Here is a 21,192-nt window from a genome sequence, read left to right as displayed (position 1 = left end):
GTGTGATCAATAATAAAAATGAAAATAAATAAATGAAAGCGATGACGATCTGGTAATTCACCAGGCTAGACCATAAAATCCATTAAAGAACAACAGAAAATCGTAGCTGAAACCTTTTGAAGCTTGATCCAGCCACTTCAATAGGTCAGCCTATAAAAGAAGGGATGTTTTATAACAGCTAAGCATGAAATATTGAATTAAATAGCGTTTGTTTACTTATGGCTTTGAAATTTGCTCTGCATATTGAGCACACGAACTTGGGATCCAATATTACAACATCCAATATTAAGCAACAAGCAGAAAATTCAACTTAAAACCGTAGGTGTAGACACAGACACTGAGTAGTTGGATCAGTGTGCCCTGGAAAATTAACTTAATATTATAAGATTTGATTGTTTTGATTATCCGGTCACCTGAAAGTGAATTAGATGGCGCCAAAACCTCAGCACAGTTGCTTATTGAACAAGATGACTGTGTCTATATTTCACAGCTTTTCAGTTCGGGATTAGAATTTGATTTTCAGCTTTTGTAAACTTTTTACTGTCTAAATGATTCAACTTTCTCATTTATTTTGTGTCGATCGATCTGTGTCTCCCTTAGTACGGACCATACTCTGAGCCTACAGAGGTGACGACTGCAGCGGGTCCTCCTGCCCAGTGTGGAGTTCCCATAATCACACTCACCAGTAACACCTGTGTAACGCTCAACTGGGAGGTGAGGCAAACCAAAAACACAGCTGCATTTATCAAAGGAAATAAACAGTGTATGGAAGGAACAAAAAACAGCCAAGCAAATACAAAAAGACAGGCGACATTTTTTAACACTGCTAAAGAGCTCTAGCATTCCTTTTACTGTTTTTTCTAAAATAAAAAAAAGTAGTAAAGTCATCTTTTGGGCCTTTTGGTGTTGCTTAGCAGGCTCGTTCCTTCTTAAGAATATACCAGCTTGTTGATTTGGCCACTCCTAAAGTTTTTTCCTATCACTTTAAAGGGTATCTTTTTTTGTTTTTCAGTCTAATAATCACATTCATCATTTTTTGGTCCCCATACTCCACATATTCCACTGAAAATATACCAAATGAAGGTTGCACACTTTTGATTTATATACCTAATTTGTCATTGGAAAATTAAGGCCTCACCTGGCCAGTAACTATGCAACCATGGTATAACTATCAGACTATGCATGGTTATAATGGCTGTAATTTCTAAACAGTTAATGCTGTACTTTTGTTAAAACCTTTGAATTAAGTCTGCACTTTAATCAGATCTTGACCATTTGATTTCAAATCTGTTGTGGTGATTTACCAAGGTTAAATGACAATAAATGTGGGTCCAAATACTTACCTACCTCAGTAGACTTAAGTTTAGATGAAAAAAAATAATCGTGTTTTCCATTTTGGGTTTGCAAAACAAGACCTGAATCCATTAACTTTCAGGTATCTATTAATTCCATTGAGCTGATTTTGTGTTTCTATTGCAGAGCCCTGAGGGTTCGGGTACAGACATCTCTGAATATCGTTTGGAGTGGGCGAGGGAAGATGAACCCATGGAGCTCATCTACTGCGGATCTGCCACGCAGTGTGAACTGTCAGATTTGACACCTGCCACAAATTACTGCTGCAGGCTACAGGTAGTGCACACACTAGATGAACATAGACAGGCATACAGCATTCATTTATGTTGAAGCCATGCATAGTTAAACTGACAATGAGAAAAGAAGAACGTACTAGTGTATGGAGCATAAGCACTTCCAGAAACAAAAGAAATAACTGAATTGTGAGCGTGACAAAAATTCAGCCTGGAAACATGAAACCAAGATGCTGCAACACAAACACTCAGACTCCAGGGAAAGATTGATGGTCATTGATTCAATTTGTGTTCTGACCCTTAATGTGGTGCATAAATAAGTGCCGTCTTTCTCCTTCTCCTTCTGTTTCTCTAACTCTCTCCCTTACTCCCTTTCTGTCTTGTACCCTCTGAAGCTATGAATCCAATAACAACATGCTTTATGGCTCACATCTTTATAGGATTATTTATAATGTTAAGAGGACAATCCAAGGTCAACCTACCGTCCTAATAATTGCTTTTCTACATGTACGTGATTTCTCTTTGTCTCTGTGCACTAGAAGTGTACGCCTGTGTGTTCATATCTGTACACCTTAAGAAGATTGCAGGAATGGATCACACCAGAGGCGCTGACTTGGTTGAACTCTGTGTGACTCCATACGTTCTATACCTGAATGAACTTGTACTGGTTCATCTTCTGTAGCAGTGTTTCAAATCTGCACAACCTGACACGCACTTGTTTTATGAGAATGCTTTGAATGGGGGGACGCCAATGTAAGGATAAGTTAAATCAGTGTCTATGTGTTTTTCTAGCCTCTGCAAAATAAATTTGACAGCTGAGGATAAATCCGAGAAACTACTGAAGTATAACTTTTCTTGCTGGACCCAGAGTTATCTAGATAGTTTAATGCTGAGATAAACCGTCAAGGATTTATATATAAGTACAAATTGTAGATTCCTTCTCCTTGGTATCTACTCGTGAATGCTGCTTGGCTGTTTTTGGAAAGTGGCTACAGTGCATTTTTACAAGAAAACAAACACTGCTCATCTGCTTGGATGTGCTAAGTACATTTAATCCATTAATGTTGCTTTTTACATGTAACTATTACAAGGCTCACAAATGGATGGAAGGAAGCAATTTATCTACATTTTTTATTTTTAGTTCAAGCTTTCCGAATGGACAAGATGTATATAAAATGCCAATTTTGTCCTTCCTTCCTCCTCTCGAAGTCTGTAAGAGGCAATGAAGGAGACTATTACAACGAGCGATTGAAAGGCATTTAATAGTGGATACTTGAGCTGAATATTAATGTGTTTGACAGCACAAGTAAAGGATCAATGCTCTTTCAAACTAATTTGAATTCATATCTTTCTGCTAGTTTTCTTGTCTATTCAGTTTTCCATATCAGTCCCTCCCATTTAACTTTGTCTTGCTCTTTGTCCTGTGCTTATTAATAAATCCCTTCATATTTATCTTCTTCCCTTCTTATTGTTAATCATCATCTGTCTGCCTTGGTTTTAGTCTTCACTTATCCCTTTCTTTTTATCCCTCTCCTCACCTCTGTTCTATCACCAGGATCCTCTATCTCAGCACTATCAATCACAGCAGTTTCCCCCTCTCTTCAATCTCTCTCACCCCCTCTGTGTTTCTGTGTCTCCCACTCAGGCGGTCAATCAGGCGGGTGCTGGTCCATATAGTGAGCAGAGCAGTTTCCAGACCCCAGCTACAAATCCTGACCAGGTATCATCCCTTACCCCCCTGGATCTCCCGACCTCCTCAGAGACGGGCCACTCCCCGTCTACCTGCCTCCACCTGAAGTGGGAGGAGCCAAACTGTAACGGGGCCGAGATTACCTCCTACGTCATCACCCTGGACGACCAAACCATCACTGTGGATTCAGGGACAAGTCACCTTGTCACAGGCCTGCAGCCAGACAGTGAATACAGGTAATGATAGCTAAACCAAAGCATTTATGCTTGTGTGTGGTGCATTACATGTTAATTACCGTGTGGTTGTGTCCCATTTTTTCATATGCGGTGCCAGCCCATAGAAAGAAATAAAATGCTGGTGCAAACATATTTGGCGCTCTAATTTTTCCACTTCTTTGTACCTTCCCTCACATCAGTTCCAATAGTTTCAGCGATATCCTTCTACGAATTTGCTAATATTTATAATTCGTTATAGTGATCCTATAATTATTTATTATACTGGGGGGATGATTGCTATTTTATCACTGATAAATTCAAAAATCACAGCAGAAGAGTAGTGAGAATAGAGGACAGTTAGATTTGTCGGGAGGTCAACATCAAGTTATGTTGGAGATTACGGCATTGGGTTCAGAGGGGTTTACAGTTACGTCTTAGGCTATGATGTAAATTTCCCACTGAAGCATAAATTGGGTGTAAGAAGCGGGTTCATTAGCTCATTTTACACAATCTGTCTCCTTTGGCCATTTGGAGAATGCAGGTTTTACAGCTTCTGCATTGGCTTCTTTTCATACAGACAAGCAGGCTACATCTATTTTCTTTATACACATTCTGTATTTAAATAGGGACAACCTGTTTGATGATTGCATGAGCTTGGATCTCAAACATGTTGTACTCAAGTAGCAGTAAACAGCCACTTAATCATCTTTATGCCCAGCGTTGTTGTGATCCCGCTTGTCTGTGATTGCTTGTAAGTGTGTTTGTGAGCATGCATATGATTGTGCAGCAATTTAAAAAAAAACAGGGAGAGGTTATCCAAGGTAAGGGGACATGTGCAGAGGCAGGGTGATCTCGCACCATTGTTTTCATTCTGAGGTTGTTTTTGACCCGGTGTCACTGTGCTCTGTTGCATAATGGCTGCCAGTGAGACAGAACATGTGTGAGCCTGTGCGTGTGTTTGTGTGCATTTGAGAGAATCTGTGGGAGTTTTTGTGTGTCCAAATAGCTATAATTCTGGTTGTTATTTACGACAGGAATTGTACTTCAGATATTCTTTGACTGTGTGGCCTTGTAAAGGACCACAGTAAACATTTGTGTGTGTTTGTGTCTGTCTGTCTGTGTGCACACCCACATGTTTGTACAGTTTTTTTGCAGCTTGCAGGTTAAACACACTATTGTTATTTATTAATATTTAGACTTCAGTTTTTGAATCTGTTCTAAACCGATGAAAAAGGAAAAATATGTTTGTCTTTTTTAAAAAAGAAATTCGTTTTTTGGTTTTTTCCCGCCGACAATTCAATAAGCTAAATTATAAAACATTAAATATAGTTACATTAAATATTTGTAAATTAAATATCTATATAGATTTAAGATGACTCACATTTTTAATCAATGGAGTTGAAAATATTTCCTTAAAATACAAGATTTCAAAATCTTTCCTGCATCTTTGCCCTAAATAAATAACAAAACCGTATTAAAGTAAAAAACAAACAAACCCTTAAGCATATAGTTGTGGTCTAGTCATCAATGACAGAATACACATTAAGTAAAGCTGCAGTGCAAAGAAGGTGCATTCTGTATTATCAACAATGTCAACCTTAATTTCAAGTAAAGGAGAGAGTTCAATTTGTCCTCTAAAATTAGATGTGTATTTTCACTTTAGTGATTTTCTTGGAGTCATTGAGGTGAGATTTAAATAATTTACCAGTCAGAGGTTCTTGCACTGGTGAAATTATAGTCTCAAGATTGTTCAATTACTTGTCCCCTAGTTTTTTTCTCTTGACAGTGTAAAAAAAAAAATCTCATAAATTAAAAAAAAAAATTAAACTGCATCTGTTCTGAGCCTAAGATGAAAGTTTGTTAAGGCACAACATGGAGAGGTTGCCTGTCCATCACAGGGATAACACATAAACATTCACGTTCACTCTTATCATATCTAAATGTAGCCCCACCTATCATCAAAAGCTAAGCCTTATCTTTACGTTGTTCACAATCTCTTATTATCTTTTATCCATATCCTTAATTATCCACTGGATAGATACATGTTGCCCTTTACCTCACAGACACAAACACACAAATGTTTACCTAAGCTACTTGAATTATAATGAAAGGTTGCAGTTACAAAGAATCAGTGATTAAATGTCAGAAGAAAGATACCAACTAGCTGAGGGCCTCTTGATATTGATGCTAATAAGCTGATCAGACACTGACAGAAAAACTGCGAAGAACAGAGGGGGCTTCCTGGAAGAAAGGCGGCAGGGGAGTTTGAAAAACAGAAATCCATTTCTCCCAATTCTCTTTAATTAGCAGCTGATCTGTGTGTTTTTGTGTGTCCAGTTGAGTCCATATATTTTTGGCATACGAGTTCAAATGCATGTGCTTAAAATGTTGTTTCTCTGTCATTTATAATCTTTATAATTATGTTTTAGGGAATACATTGTAGTATGTAAGTTCTCTCTTTAGCACAAATCTTCTTAAACACCCTGTAGCAGTGATAGAAGTTACCTAACTTGGTACACATTTAGGGAAAACATAGGTCAGGAAGTCTGACTAATTTAAGGCTTATCATGCAGAGTACGTAGGAGAATGGTAACAGGCAAAAGGATCCACAAACATCCAAGTTCAAACCTAATATACCACATTAGTGTCCAGCATCGGACAGATAGGTCTGCAAATACACGGAGAGCATTCAAGGTTGCATGGTACAGCACTTTCACGGTCGTGTACTTTGGCTTGTGATCTTAAATCAGTGCACACATGCGCAATTAAAATTGAAATGCTGGCTTGTTTGTCTCATCTCTAGAGACATTTCCACAAATATCCAATCAATATAAATATAAGATGATAAATAATAAAATAATAATAAACAGTGTAATATTCAACAAATAAATTCTATCTCTTTCTCGCTCTCTCCCATGATTTTTAGTGTGCAGATCCAGGCAGTGAATGCCATTGGCTCCAGTCCCAACAGTTTACCACTGATCGTGAGGACACGCCCCCTCCCACCACCGCCGCCCCCACTCGAATGCTCAGCGGCTGGCCCCCAAAGCCTGAAGCTCAAGTGGGGCGAAAACACCAGCCACACACGTGCTCTGCTTGCTGATGACATGGTCTACACACTACAGATGGAGGACAAGAACCACAGGTGGAGTATACACGGACCAGTTTATACTGCTCCATCATCATTGTTTACTTGAGGGAATAGACTGAGTCCAGCTTATTTAAACAACACATTAAAATCTTGGACCCAAAGCTTATATTTACCCATTTTATAAACAAAAAGTGGAACACCGAATTAACCTACTAATCCTGTCTCTATGACAGCAGTAGACAGAATGATAATCTGCGTTTATCTATGGAACCTCATGTGTAACAAGGGATTGAAACTATGATGTTGCCCTCAGAGGACTTCTCACCCTATAACTAGTCAATTGATCAAATTAGAACCCAGGTTAAAAATATGCACATCATTGAGAAGAACACACAAATACTAGGAGGACAAAACCAGAGCAGCTGAGGGGAGCCGAGGGAGTGTGTGGATTTAACATTAAAGGTACTTGTGGGGATCTGTGCCTTTTTCTGTGTGTGCAGTAACTAGATGTACCTGGGAGTAGTCATGTTGAGTGGAGCTGGACACAGCAGGGTTGCAGCCTCCAACAATCAAGCCTTCATTTAATTGACTGGTCAGACAGGAGTGATAAAAAGAGCAATGGAAAGAGAGTGTTAGCAGACTGAGGAGGAGAGGATGGAAAATAACCATGGACAGGGAGTCAAATACACATCTGGGGGCACAAAAAGTTCAGGAGGAGGGAATTTTTGCAAGTAGCTAGAGCTAAGAGTATCTGTAATGCATCAGACCAGCCCGTCTGCCCAACTGTCAGTTTGTTTCACTCCCCTTTATCCTTCTGGTTGGCCCTTATCAGTGTTTGAATTAAGGTTTGGCTGTATCAAGCTGGCACCTTGACACCCTTGGAATGGGTACCATAACTGACAGATGGGTCCCTAACTGGCAGGCTGTGGTCTGTTAGCTTCTGTGACACATATACACATAAACAAACATAGAGGTATGCGCTCGCACTCTGCCAGCCAAATGCAAACAGCTTTCAGTTTTGTTTACCCTTTTCTAACTGCCACAGTAATGTTTGTGCATATTTATGTACATTTTTCTTTCTTTGTAATCATGCTTGGATGCAGTTAGGTATATTATGCTTATATATATTTTTTCCCAAGTGTTTATGCTGTAGACTTAGGGATGAGGAGTGGCTCATTTAAATGTTAATATGCAAAGAGCTCTCCAAGGCCATTAGGAAGAGAAAAGGTTGTACATGAATATGTCTGAATTATATTTAGGTGCATAAGCATAGACTTTTTTGTAATTTAGCATCTCTCCACTGCAATCAAAAATCAAAATAAAGTGCAGACCTTCAGCTTTAATTCAGCTGTTTTAACAAAAGAATTGCACAATCTGTTTAAGATGTTTAAGATACAGTCGTTTCAGTGTGTAACTGGCTCTCCCAGCAAACTGATGCATTTGGGAAGGAAAGCGAACGCAAGCAGCATGACAATAAAATGTCTTCCTCTTCACATATCGAGCTGCTACATATTTGAGAGGTGTGCTGGGGAAAAAAAATAAATACGAGCAGAGCTTCAGTTTTCAAAGAACATTAAAGCAAAGACCAGGCATTTTGGAAAAACGTGCTTTGGACATGTGTATGGAAGATTTAATTGTTTGGCCACTGTAACAGTAGAAATGTCTGTATTTCTTGCCTCTGCTTTGCATTCATCACTTGCAGCTACTAATAATATAAGAATGTGTATGTGTTAGTCCCCGTAGGGAAAATACTCTTCTGCATTTAACCCATTCACCCAGTGAGGCAGTGGGCAGCCACCAGTGCAGTGCCCGGGGAGCAGTGTGTGGGGACGGTACCTTGCTCAGGGGTAACTCAGGGTAGCCGTTCCGATCACTGGCATTTATATTTAAAAAGTATTTTTAAAAAAGGTGGTATAAGTGGTTAGTGGTGCATCACAGTTTCTTGTACACTGTGTATTTGTGTGCAAAGGCATATAAAATTAAGAATGGACGTAGAAGATTTACAGGGCACTCCTCCTACGCTGCTCCGCTTTCCTCTTTGCTTTCTCATCGCGCTCTGTTAAAATGAATTAGAATGGTTTTTATTTTTTAGTATGAATGAGTTAGCCATGGCAACCAGAAGCTTCACTGCTGACATAATAAGCGAGATTGGAAGGGCACATTGAGAGCAGGGAACTAATGAAATCTTGAAGTATTTAGCTTTGTAAACAAACATATTGAATAGCCAGCAATAATCTGTGCAAATATCATTTCTGATATTACAGTTATGTTTTTGACCTTGACTCCTCCCCTCCTCTGTCTCTTGCTGTCCTCTGATCTAATTCATGTTTATTAATCGGGGTTTATTGTTAGACAGGTGACTGCGAATGTGGAGATCCTGAGAATGAATGTGTGCTTCCTTTCATGAATTATTTCCCCCGCATTGTCATTTTTTGCCCTTCCTTTATTTTTCAGTAAACCCAAGCATTTCTCTATTTTATGATGATAAAGAAAGTGTTTTTCTCTGGATCCCATTATTGTTGCCATTATTTATTTTTCATCCTTGTACCTTCCCATCCTCCTTTCCCTTGCTTGCTCAGGCTAATTTTTCTTTTTCTTATCTCCCTGTTTGCAGACTTGTTGCTCATGCGCTGTCCTCCCTGAGTCAGGGCTTTTTATTTTCACTTGTTTCCTGTACTCCATTCATTTCTCCCTCTTCTCATTCATGTTACCCACTGACATGCCTTGTGTCAAATTTGAGAGTTGCAAGAATGCCATGACAACACGGGGCAATGTAGTTCAAGAGCTTTATTCTTCTTACACGACGACGCCTGCAGTAGAACAATAACAGATTGTTTCATTACATTCTGACCTCTCTCATCCTGCCCTCTGCTGTGCCATGTTGTAGTTAATTGGTCAGCTTTTTGGCTCAGCACCAGGGCAATTCATCTCATTATCATTATTTTGATATCTTACCATTTATGTCTGGTCGACTGCGAAGAGGTCATAGCTCCTGATGATGGAAAAGTTGATGCATTTAGTTGTTTTTTTTGTTGTTGTTTTTTAAGCCGTGCAGTTGATCGCTGCACGTGTTAACTGTATGGCCCACCAGTAAGGCCAAGGTTTAATAACATCATATATCAGCCAGAGAAACACATCACTTCTGTAGTGCAGCTACATAAAGAGCTCATCTGGAGTTATAGCTTTCTACTAAACCATGACCTCTCTCCTCTCCTCTTTGTCTCGCACTCTCTTTTCTCTCTTCAACATTATCATCATCTCCTTTAATTCTCAATCACCTATCCTTCTGCTTTAACTTCTCTCTCCCTTGCATCCTCCTGCGGCTTTACTCTTCTATTACTGCCTCTTCTCTTGTTCATTAACCATTTACCATTGTCTTTCTTTTCTCATTCCTCTGCTTCATGGCTTCCTTTGCCACCTAGACATTTACCTTATTTTGCTGCAAAGCTGATTGCTGAGATAAATAACCCCTCTTCAGCTCACATTCACTTATCTCCCAGACTCACTCTTTTTCCTGCTTTTATCTCTCCCACTCCATGAATCTGTCCATCTAGCCAGCCAGGAACGCTTTTGGTGCTCATTTTCATCAGATTTGTGACTAGCCTACTAGCCTGCCACTGTTTGTCCTGCGTGTTCATCAATCATCTCTATCTTTTTTTTAAGGTGCTTTCTTTTCTTCTGCTCCTCCTCTTGCTTTTCAAGGTCCCCACATTTTATTTCTGAAGTTAATCTTACCTCAGGTTAACATATAATTGTGTTAAAATATTCACATTCACCGCTGAGCTGTTCATCATTTTTCTTGTGACGCCTGCTGTGCTGAGTTAAACTATATCAAGTCACAAACATGGTCTATCAGTCCTTATAACTAAGTTAGTGATTAGTGAGTGTCTAAGTGTTTGTGCCTTATTTTTTACTGTTCTTGTTTGACCGTGCTCTGCAATAAAATGGCAACATGATCAGGCTGTAACCTGCCTCAGCCGTATTGACAGCTGGGATCGGCTCCAGCCCCCAGCGACCTTGAATTAGATGGATAGATGGATGGATGTTTAACCATGTGTTTCTCTATTAACATAACTCTTCCCTTCTTATACCTATTCATAACACCATCACCTTCACTTTACTTCACCATTTCTCCTTTATCTCTGATGGAGTGATCCTTCATGCCTAGGCCTGTCAGTGCTCCCTCTGTCACACTGAACCGTCCTTCCTTTTTTTTTTTTTAGATTTACATCTTATTGTTTATTTCTCCTTCTTCATTATGTTCCCTGTTTAGGTTTGTGACAATCTACCGTGGTCCCAGCCACACCTACAAGGTTCAGCGATTGACCGAGTCCAGCAGCTACAGCTTCAGAATACAGGCCATCAGTGATGCTGGGGAGGGTCCTTTCTCTGACACGCATACTTTCTGCACCACCAAGTCTATACCCCCTGCCCTGAAAGGTAAACTGAAGTGGAGAAAATGTCTTTGTGCACAAACACAATTCACGCAAAGAAGTCCTGTCTTTATCACTAGCTATATACCAACTCCCTTTTCAGATTGTACAGTTGTGCCGTAGGGATATTAGTGGGGAATTATCAGATATATTTAAACACACAGTCCTCTATTTAGGTAAATCTAACTTTAAACATCTTCAGGGGTCAGATCATGTGAAGATGTCCTCACAGTGTAGTCCTACCAGTCCACCAGTCTCAGTTCAATTTCACATATGATGGCAGAGCAATGCAAACACACCAGTGCACAGTATCCATGCATACAGTGATGTTTGCCATTTCTACGTGGATTAAATCAAGCTTTACACATGCAACGAATGCATCTGTTTTTGGCTGTTAGTGATGATGTTTACTGTCGCCTGCCTGATTATTGCCTCCAGCATCTGATTGTTGCTGTAAGAGAGGGGGTGGCTTATTATAGCTACAATAATGGCAGTAAGGGGTAACCTCTCTGGATATGACTACAAAGTATGATGGGTATTACAGCGAGGCTGTAGCTGTGCCGCATAGCATTGATATATCCATAAACCCACTCGAGGGACCGAATAGCTTCTGTAAAGCTCATAGCAGTGTACGCCATCTAAAAGGGTCAAGCATTCATTTGAAACTATAAAGAGCAGGCGATGTTGAGATGAATCAACATATAGATACTTGGTTATCAAAGCAGTTAGTAAAATGTGTTTTGTATTTAATGCAGCAGTTTATTGCAGTCAAAATGACATCGTTGTTGTTAACATTGTAATTTACAGTGTAAAATGACATTAATCCCCAAGGATTTGATTGCATAACAAATGTTACAACTGAAAAACAAAATGAATTTCATGACTCACTTTGTTGTAGCTGATGTTCACTATTTATATTCATACATATGTTTCTCGGTTTTCCTATTTTTGATTGATACACGATTTCAGTTGTTTCCTCTGCTTTGTTTCAGTTCATCCTAAATGAACACTGGCCCTAAAATAAGCCTTACATTTATATTTTTTTTATTATACATTATATTATCCCCAAGTCGTTGCAATTCCATATTGAAAAATGTTGTTCTTCAACCATAAGTGTTTTGCTGCACTGTTTCACAGAATAATGAACCTTCGTGGGTATGCTCTTTTTATACCCAGTTTCATTATTATTTGCCCCCATCCATCTTTTTTTTTTTTTTTTTTTTTTTTTTTGCTGAATCAAAGTTTCGGCTCTGGATAAGTTATCTCCTTAATGTTTTCAGTTAAATATAGGCTTTAAGTGTTTGGCAAATCACTGAACTGTGTGTTTATTTACACTTTACTGTTTACAACATTTTTGTCATTTGGTGGTTGCCATAAAATGATAACCACCATTTCTTGACTTCACAAGAGATGGTGTTCTAATTATGCCCTTCATCTGTTTGCAAGCGTCTTTTAACGATATCCTGTCATGTATATGAGATAATGATTTGTTATTATTAATTCCAACAGCTCCCAGAGTGCACCAGCTGGAGGGGAACATTTGTGAGATAACATGGGAAACTATTCCACCAATGAGGGGGGACCCTGTGAGCTATGTGCTCCAGGTGCTGGTGGGACGTGAGTCAGAATACAAACAGGTTTGTAACACACACATGTAAACAGGTCTTATATGTGTAGACATGAGAGCTGCCCAGTTCATCTAAACACTAGAAAGCTGCTTGAATGAATTAATTCAAGTTTCTTTTGACATTTGATGGAAGAGTAAAATACCCATGTTTGAACACTTCTCTCATATACATCCCCCCTGCTGAGAGGTATTAAATACTTTTAATGAAAATTACAAAACAGAAGTATCTCAGGAAGAGTCTGCTGCACCTGGAAATATAGGATTTGATTGCTCACAGCTGCAGCGGTGGGCAGGCAGGTAGACAAAAAGTTATTTGTCTTCAGGGCCATTTCAACTTCTGTTATTGAATTACAGAATGGTTGGTGGGAAGAACTGTAGACTCTCATAAGTAGATAAAACCTGTGCTGTGTGGATATGTGTTGCTGCTTTATGTTTGCAGACATATGTTATCAGATGCTGCTTTTAACATTTTGTGTTCTTTTTTGGCAGGGTTGTTTTTCCTCATTTTTGTTGTTTTTTTTTTCTTTCTTTCTGAGAAGACCAGTAAATGCACTCAGAGTTATATTTACCTCTCGTCAGTTTGAGAGTCTAACAGCTAAAGTTCAGTGCACCTTTATCAAAACACTTCTTCTACTGCAGCACTAAAAATAAAATGGTGTTTTTTGTCTACACACATGAAAAATGCAACAGGGGTTTCTCACTTGACACAAACACCACTTACCTTTCTACAAGTTCAATTCCAAAGAAACTCTACCCTGTAAAATGCAAAGAAAAACACAAGGTGGTCATTTAAATGTCCTAAACATGTTTTTTACTCACAATAGAACATAGGAGACATGAAATTTTAAACTGAGACATTTTACTATTTCATCAAAAAATATTAGTTCATTTTGAAGTTGATGGCAGCAACAGGTCTCAAAAGAGTTGGGTGGAGATAACAAAAGACCGAAAAAACTAAGTGGTGCTAAAAAGAAACAGCTGGAGGAACATTTTGCAACTAGTTAGGTTTATTGGCAAAATGTCAGTAACATGACATCTTAGAGGGGCAGAGTTTCTCAGAAGCAAAGCTAGGAGGAGAATTCAACAGTCTGCGAATACCCCCTTGAATGATACGTCCTCCACACTACAGAAGAGAGGGACCATTTGGCTTGTTATCAGCGCTTAGTTCAAAATCCTGTATGCCTGAGGGTATGGGAGCCCAATAATGCCTAGGGAAACTGGCACTTTGCTCATCTGGAAAGACAACATTAATGCTGAAAGGTGTATATATAGGTTTTAGAGCAACATATGCTCCCATCCAGGAGACATCTTTTTAAGGGTAGTCATTAAAAAGATGTCTCCTGGACAGCTTCTTGTAGAAGAGTCCGGGTGCTGAACTGGCCTGCTTCTTCACCAGACCTTTCACCAGCTGAAAACGTTTGGCACATCATGAGAAACAAAATACACCAAAGAAGACCTTAATGAGGACTGTTGAAACCTATCAAATAAGAATGATAGAAGAACATTCCTCTCCCAAAAATTGAGCAACAAATCTACTAAGTTGGTAAAAGAGGATTAAATGTTGCTGCCATTAAATTCAAAATTTCTTAAAATTTTCACAGTTTAACATATAATTTGTTTTGTGTTTTTCTGTGTTCTTTGAATAAAATATGAGTTTACGTGAGCATGCATGTCTGTTTTCTAGCTAAAATGATTTCACTCAGGAGCATGTTATGCTTTTTAGTTGGATGAAAATCTGCGTCCTTTGCGCTTATCTTATTACTTTGTTAAAATGTCTTTCTTATCCAAGTCAGCTGTAAAACTTTTTTCACCTCTTTCCTCCCTTCAAAGGTTTTCAAGGGAGAGGAGGGTGTGTTTCAAATCTCCGGTCTCCAGAGCAACACAGACTACCGTTTCCGTGTGGGTGCCTGCCGCCGTTGCCAGGATACGTGCCAGGAGCTGTGTGGACCACTGAGCCCTTCCTCTTTGTTCACGCTGCGTCGCCAGGAGGCAGCATCATCAGGAGAGCAGTGTGCCGTGGAAGCAGGCAGAGGAGCGGGCCTGATCTCGAGCGACGAGCGCTTTGCGGCGCTGATTGTGTGTGTGTTTGCAGGCTTTTCCATCCTCATGGCCTGCTTGCTACAGTACTTCTTCATGAAGTGAGGGAATTTTTAATTATAGGATAGAAAGAGAAAGCAAAATCGCAGAAAAAAAAACTTTAAAAAACATCTATGAAAGAACCGAATGAAATCAAAACAAACACTTGAGATGTACATCTAACGCTATCTATGTTTTTTTTGGTTATTTTTTTGATTCAGGCTTCTCCCACCTTGTTCCTGTTGTCTTTTGCCTTCACTCACTTCGGGTTTTTTCCTTCTCCGTCTCTGTTGTCTTCATATCATTGTCCGTCTCACTTGTTAAGGATTTCTGTCGAGGGAAGCCTTGTCTGAGCTGTACCTCGTTTGGGAAAGAAAGCTGATAATCAAGCCTTAAAATAGCTGTGAGCAAAACAGTTGCTCTCCAGACTGACTTGCATGTTTTTATTTTGTATCTTTTTAAAACATATTCACTTAGAGAACATATATTTCTTGATGGTCATTGCCTTACTTTTTTGGTTTATTTTTCAGTGTTTAATTTGCATTTTGTTTTTGCTGTAGTCTTTATTCATTCAGCCATATTCCAATGTAGGCCTTCAAAGCTTTAGTTGTTCTTACTTACCCAGTTTGTTACAACTCTACAGGCTGTCAGACATTTCACGCAATTTGCACCGGTTCTCACATGCAGACTGACAAATACCCAGTGCACAGACAAAGGTGCAGACTTACATGCATAACCATGCACACATATCCAATTACACTCATGCAATGACAATGAGAAAGACATTTCATCCTAAGAAGTAAATCACATATCTGCTTAGCTTTTTACATTCACTCATTCACTGTTTCAGCTACCAAAGTGATGCAATCCATGTATGGTTTAAGATGCTGCTATCCTTTGATTTTATTATATCTACAAAAGAATGGAAAACCAGTAATCTAATATATGAACTCTATATATAGATATGTATATTATAGCAAATACTATGATGCTATAAATTGATGTAATATAAGTGATGGCAATGTAAGGTCTGAAGTACAGTGTAAAAGGGGGAATAGTGGACTCTAGGTGCTCATAGACAGCAGCTCTGAGGTCAGCTCAGCAGCTTGCACATTTATTTGAAGGAGCCCTTAAACACTTGTCTTGGTTCAGAATATGAGCCCTTGAAGGTATTGGTTTGTGAGGCTTAAACTGGCTTTGGGGAGCCGGGCTGTGATTGTGATCGGCTGCAGCAGACAAGGAAAGGGCTGGGCTGAGCATGTTTTGGGCCATTGGTCAGTTCTTCTGTAATCTACCATCTCAAATACCATTGCTCCAGCCTATTTATCTGTAGCTTTACTAGCGATATGTACGTAGCTCCACAGACCCAGAGGTGCTAACAGTCTGCCAGCTAACCGGCCTTCTCAGAGCTGTATGGGTGTTAACTAGGAAAGCCATTAGGAGTTAGCTTGTGCTTTAGCCCCCACTAAAAATTAGCCAGCCAGAGCAATGCTAAAGCTGTTTCTCCTTCCAGCTAGCCTGTCAATTAATGCATTTGAAGTCTATTCTCCTCTTTTCTCATTTCCCACCCGTGATTATCTGTAATTACCCTTTTTGCTCTGGCCACTTTTCTCTTGCTTTCGATCCATCCCATCTGTCTGCCCATGCACTACTCTCACTTTCCCTCTCTTCTCTCTCTCTCTCTATTAAAAGGTGCTTTATTGATATGTAATCAGAGCAGTAGCAAGTCTGTGGTCTCTCCTCAGACGGACATGTTCTCTGAGGACTTGAACTAATGTTCACTAACCAAACAAGCCTTTGACAGGACACAACTCATCAGAACAGGGCATTCTAACACACATAACAGCCCCTCACCTCCCACCCAAGTCCCCGAAACCCTTTTTTACCCCAACCCCAAGCAACAAAGCCAAGGTACAACCCAATACATGCCCTGATAATCCAAAGAAGTCACCCTGACCTGCGTAATTAATGTGTGACATGTCCACGTTTGTCGGGTGGGGTGCAGGGGGTAAAAGGGATTGGATGGGAGACGGAGGTAATGATTAGCTCTGATTGGCAGCCTGTAATGTACCTCAGGGATAAGGCCTCACAGAGGGGAGATCTAATCTTGTCATCCCTATTGCTGTCATCATGATAATTTATCATTTTAGCCTCTTTTCTTCTTTTTTTCTCTCTTCCTTCCCTTTGTTCTCTCATTTTTGATGCTGTATCTTGTGCTCTGTCTGTGCTGTGCCTTGCTCCTGTATGTGTCAGTAAGTAAAGTGGTTTACTAGCTTAAAAAACCTTTGCCAAAGTTGGTGGGAAAGTAAAGGTAGAGTTCTTTTCTAGGTTTTATTTATACTATATATTTGCATACAGTACTTTACATGCCAATTACAGTGCAATCTTCATTTATTTATTGTTAAAAGATTAAGAGACAAGTGTAGTTATATACTAATTTTTTCTTGTAGCATGTTTTTTTTTTCTTTTGTTTTAATGGATGTATGTTAGTTTGTATGATTAAGGCCAGCATTCCTTATCTCAGTAACCCTTTAAGTATTTTTCTTACAGCTGTTGGGAACCTGTAGCTCATCAGTCCATGAATTGCAGTTATCATTGCCGTTTCAAACATTTAACCAAATTGCCTATGTATTTTTATTTTATTTTATTTTATTTTCTACATTTCCTGTTTTGGCTGTGCACAGGCGAGCAGTTCTTGAAACGCTTAGAGAGACATGTAGCAAGCCAGGTCTTATGGTCAATTCAAGTCATCTGTTTTGGGATAAACGTTGCTGCCTTTGGCTTTTGTTCTGATTAGTGTTATAATGAAGCTTCTGATATCTATTTTTACTGTTTTAATGCCAAAGTGCAAACTTTTTATGTCCACTAGTTGTTGCGTTTTGAATCGTCTAAAGGGTTCTGTGATGTTCTTCTGCAACGACACAGCATTACGACTATTATCATTATTCTTTCAAAAGGAAAAAAAAAAAACATTAACTTGATCTGTGATATTTCTTCTTTTCATATTATCTTTTATTGTTTTGTTTTGTAAAGCAAAATGTGCCATTATGAAATGTGTAGCCCCTTTCGGTGGAGTTTTTTTTCCGGGTTTTTTTTTCCGTTTTTTTTTTTTTACACAACCTGATTTCACACTGAAAGGTAAAGAAAGCAAAAACAATCATACGATGGTTTCCGGCAGATGATGAAAATAATAATATTGATAAATCCTTTTTCAGGCTTGTGCTGGTATAGCAGTAGTGAGCTTTTTTGTGTCCATACATTGCTAAGAGATGATATACAGAGATATCTATAGAGCTATAGAAGAAGATGGTAAATTCATTATGACTAACAGAGTTGAAGCACTTTTTTATGCCAAGCATTAGGCTTGATGAGGTAAATATGAGCAATAGGAAACACGATCCTTTGCTCTATTCCAAACTCTACTGCCAACACTGTCTGTTACTTTTATTGGCATTATTCTGTTATTGGCATCACTGTGACATTGGCATTACTGGGGCGCAGTTCTGCGCTCTCTGCAGAATGCACAGTACAGCCACAAAGAAAGGAAAGTTTATAGGGAGTATGGTGCCTTTGTCTGATGTGTTCATTTTGTGTCTGCCTGTTGCATTGTAATTGACAGGTGACTTGTGAGGTGTCCTTTCCTTAAACTCCTGATGTTATGTTGCCCAACACTACCCCTTTTTAAGCCTTAATTCCCCAGTGGAAGAGCAGAGGTTTGCTTTGTCTATGGTCATTGTCAGGCCAGTTATGCTAGTGTTAAATAGTCCAAGGTTAGCACAGTGTTAACAAAAAGGCATTGTGTTTGTGGGCAGGGTACTCCCTTGATGTGCATTGTTGGGTTTTTTTTGCGTTTTTTTCCCCCAAATACAGGTGATTTTATAGAACCCCAGCCTCCCTACTCACCACCCTGCAGGTCCTGTACATTTGGCGGGTATGTCAAGAGTGAGAGACAATGTTTTGCCCAGCAACCCCACGTCTGTGCCTTCTGATCAGTTTTTTTCTTTTTTTTTTTCTTTTTTTAATGTTTTGTACATGTAGAGATTTTGACTGAGAGATTGGCGATTTGACAAACATACAGAGACTCACAGGTATTTAACTATTTTTTAAGTAAGACAAAAACAGAAACATATTTTTACCTCACAATTCAAAAATAAACATTCCAACGTTGTCATGGTCTACGAATTGAGGAAAAAAAGAAATTCATGCATTTCTTCTTGTATTGTAAATGTTAGACAATTTCATATGCATTATATAAAAGAAACTGCCATATCAATTTTAATGTATAGATTTTTGCAAATACTACCCTATGTATGTAAGACGTAACTGTATCGGTAGCGTATATATAATATATTTATGCCCAATAAATGTTTTAATTTTTTTCTGTCTTTAATTGCACTGTTTATTGAATGTCAACATTACGCTTCAACACAACGATGCTCTGCAGTTTGTTGGTTTGTTCTTGTTTTGGATAGGACTTCCCAAACCAGCTGAATACATCAATATATGGTGGAGAAACAAGTATAAACGCACTTCTGACATTCTCTGTGGCAGTATTGATTTGTATCTTTCAGATTTAATAAGAGGGTTATTATTGTCATTTCATCTGCATCACCTTTGTGTACTGTTGTAAACATAGAGGACTGATAATCAATATTTATAATATTAGGGTTTAAATTAGAATTACTCAGCTGGAGAGCTCATCTTAAGAGCACTGTAATTCATTTGAAATGTCACCGCAAATCATTAATATAATAGTTTTTGCCTTTAATTCATCACTTAGGGTTCAAGGATTTGAGGTGAGCGTAAATGTGTGTCTGTGAAAGTTTGTCATGTTGAGATTTACTCTCTGGTGGCCTTAATACTGTTTAACCAGAAAGCTGTGACAAGACTAAATCACAGACTTTATGCCCTGTTGGCCCTGAGGGCAGCCGGACAGAAACTGCAGAACTGCAAGCTCAATATTCCTCAATCGGAGGCAATCCAAGGGCATCAGAGGAACATTTGTCTTTTTGTCTTAAGAGGTAGAAACTGACCATAGATTACATTTATGAAAGAAAATCAAACATTTATTTTCCTAGTCAAACTACAAATCCTTTTTTTTTTTAAGTGCACTGTGGTAGCATTTGTTGAACAATACCGTTCTGTAGGTTAATATAGTATAAGTCAAGTGACTGGAAGTGGTAGGATTTCACTGTCGGGTGTTCCAGTTTTGACATTTTTGATGCAGGAACCTTTTTCCAAAGATTCCCGAGAAACAAAATCAAAAGTGTCACTTTGTGGCTTTCAAATGTTTGGGTCAAAATTGATAGCTTAATAATTAACAGTCCAGACTGCTAATACACTGATAGGGTTATGTACGTATTCCTCATGGGGAAAATCAACATTTCATATTTATTTCATGTTCAAAAGTCTATACTGAACTATTTAGACTTAAATTTTTAAGCAATTGTTTTTGTATTAACAAAAAACAGTGCAGGCTGGGTTTTTTTGTACAGACTGAAGTTTATAATGATGCCTTTAATGTTTTCACTTGACTATCGAATTAAATGTAAAATTTAGCACAGACACAGAGTGCTTGTCCCAACCAGGATGAAGGAGATTGACAATAACTTTAGGTGCCACTAGTGTGGACACAGATGCCTAATCTTATTTGAACGAATGCTTCTTGGAGGATTCTTTTTGTCATCATCAGGAGACGGATGAAAAAATATAGCTGCGTTTTTCCTGGTCTGAACCATCTGCACTATCCCATTCGCAGATGACTTCATTTTTGGTCCACCCCTGTGAGTGTACTTGTAAACAGTCAGTGTGTTGGTATACCAGCAAACATTAGCTTGTCTGAACTGGTATCAAAATAATAAAAAAGGTGCTGCATTTTTAAAAATACTTATTTAATTCCACTTTCATCCTAATTGTGTAATGTTCATTTATCCACACTCACAACCTTCATTTAAACAACCTCTTATGATTTCTGACTCACTGTTTGAGCCTCTTCTCTTTCACCTTGTGTTTTATTGTCCATTTCCACTGAATGTGGACTTTCGTGTTTCAGATCTCTTCTTCTCTCCACCTTTCATCCACCCACTTCTCCTGTGAGTTACCAACTCAACTTTGAGCTTTAATTCACTGTGAATCCTTCATTACCTTTCATAGTCATTCTAATTTTCTAAGTCAATCTGCTGAACATTTTTGCACTCAAAGGCTTTTGCTGACTCCCCTGTTAGTGTTTTGATCAAGTACCTGAGGTGAATTTAGTGATGAATGAGTGCTCTTTTGAGCTCTGCTTCATATTGGCAGCACCTGCTGTCTTATAAGCTATCTAATGTGATAGAATGGAGCCTGGTGGCACCAAGAAAATCCTGTCAGCTGAGATGGGAGCGAGCACATAGCAGTGTCCCTGTGGCCACTGTTAAACCCCTTTGAGGCCAGCATTATATAGTGGGGTACTGCTGGGCCACATGGAGAAACGACTGC

At 38.9% G+C, this 21,192-nt stretch overlaps 1 protein-coding gene across 2 annotated transcripts in view; it reads left to right on the top strand.

The window, feature by feature from the left end:
* The window catches only part of fndc3ba (fibronectin type III domain containing 3Ba), an 85,817-nt gene extending 66,714 nt beyond the window's left edge, over positions 1-19,103 (top strand). For both annotated transcript variants that reach the window (XM_063498800.1, XM_063498802.1), the window contains exons 21-27: positions 601-714; positions 1,480-1,629; positions 3,232-3,512; positions 6,418-6,636; positions 10,856-11,022; positions 12,525-12,652; positions 14,473-19,103. In XM_063498800.1, the coding sequence (XP_063354870.1) occupies positions 601-714; positions 1,480-1,629; positions 3,232-3,512; positions 6,418-6,636; positions 10,856-11,022; positions 12,525-12,652; positions 14,473-14,784 (1,371 nt within the window). In that variant the 3' untranslated portion in view covers positions 14,785-19,103. The remainder of the gene's footprint in view (positions 1-600; positions 715-1,479; positions 1,630-3,231; positions 3,513-6,417; positions 6,637-10,855; positions 11,023-12,524; positions 12,653-14,472) is intronic.
* Positions 19,104-21,192: the final 2,089 nt, after the last annotated feature.

This window comes from Pelmatolapia mariae, linkage group LG16_19 (assembly GCF_036321145.2).
Source record: "Pelmatolapia mariae isolate MD_Pm_ZW linkage group LG16_19, Pm_UMD_F_2, whole genome shotgun sequence".
NCBI classification, from domain to species: domain Eukaryota; kingdom Metazoa; phylum Chordata; class Actinopteri; order Cichliformes; family Cichlidae; genus Pelmatolapia; species Pelmatolapia mariae.
The sequence above is the reverse complement of the archived record's forward strand: the minus strand, read 5'-3'. Positions and strand labels throughout refer to the sequence as shown.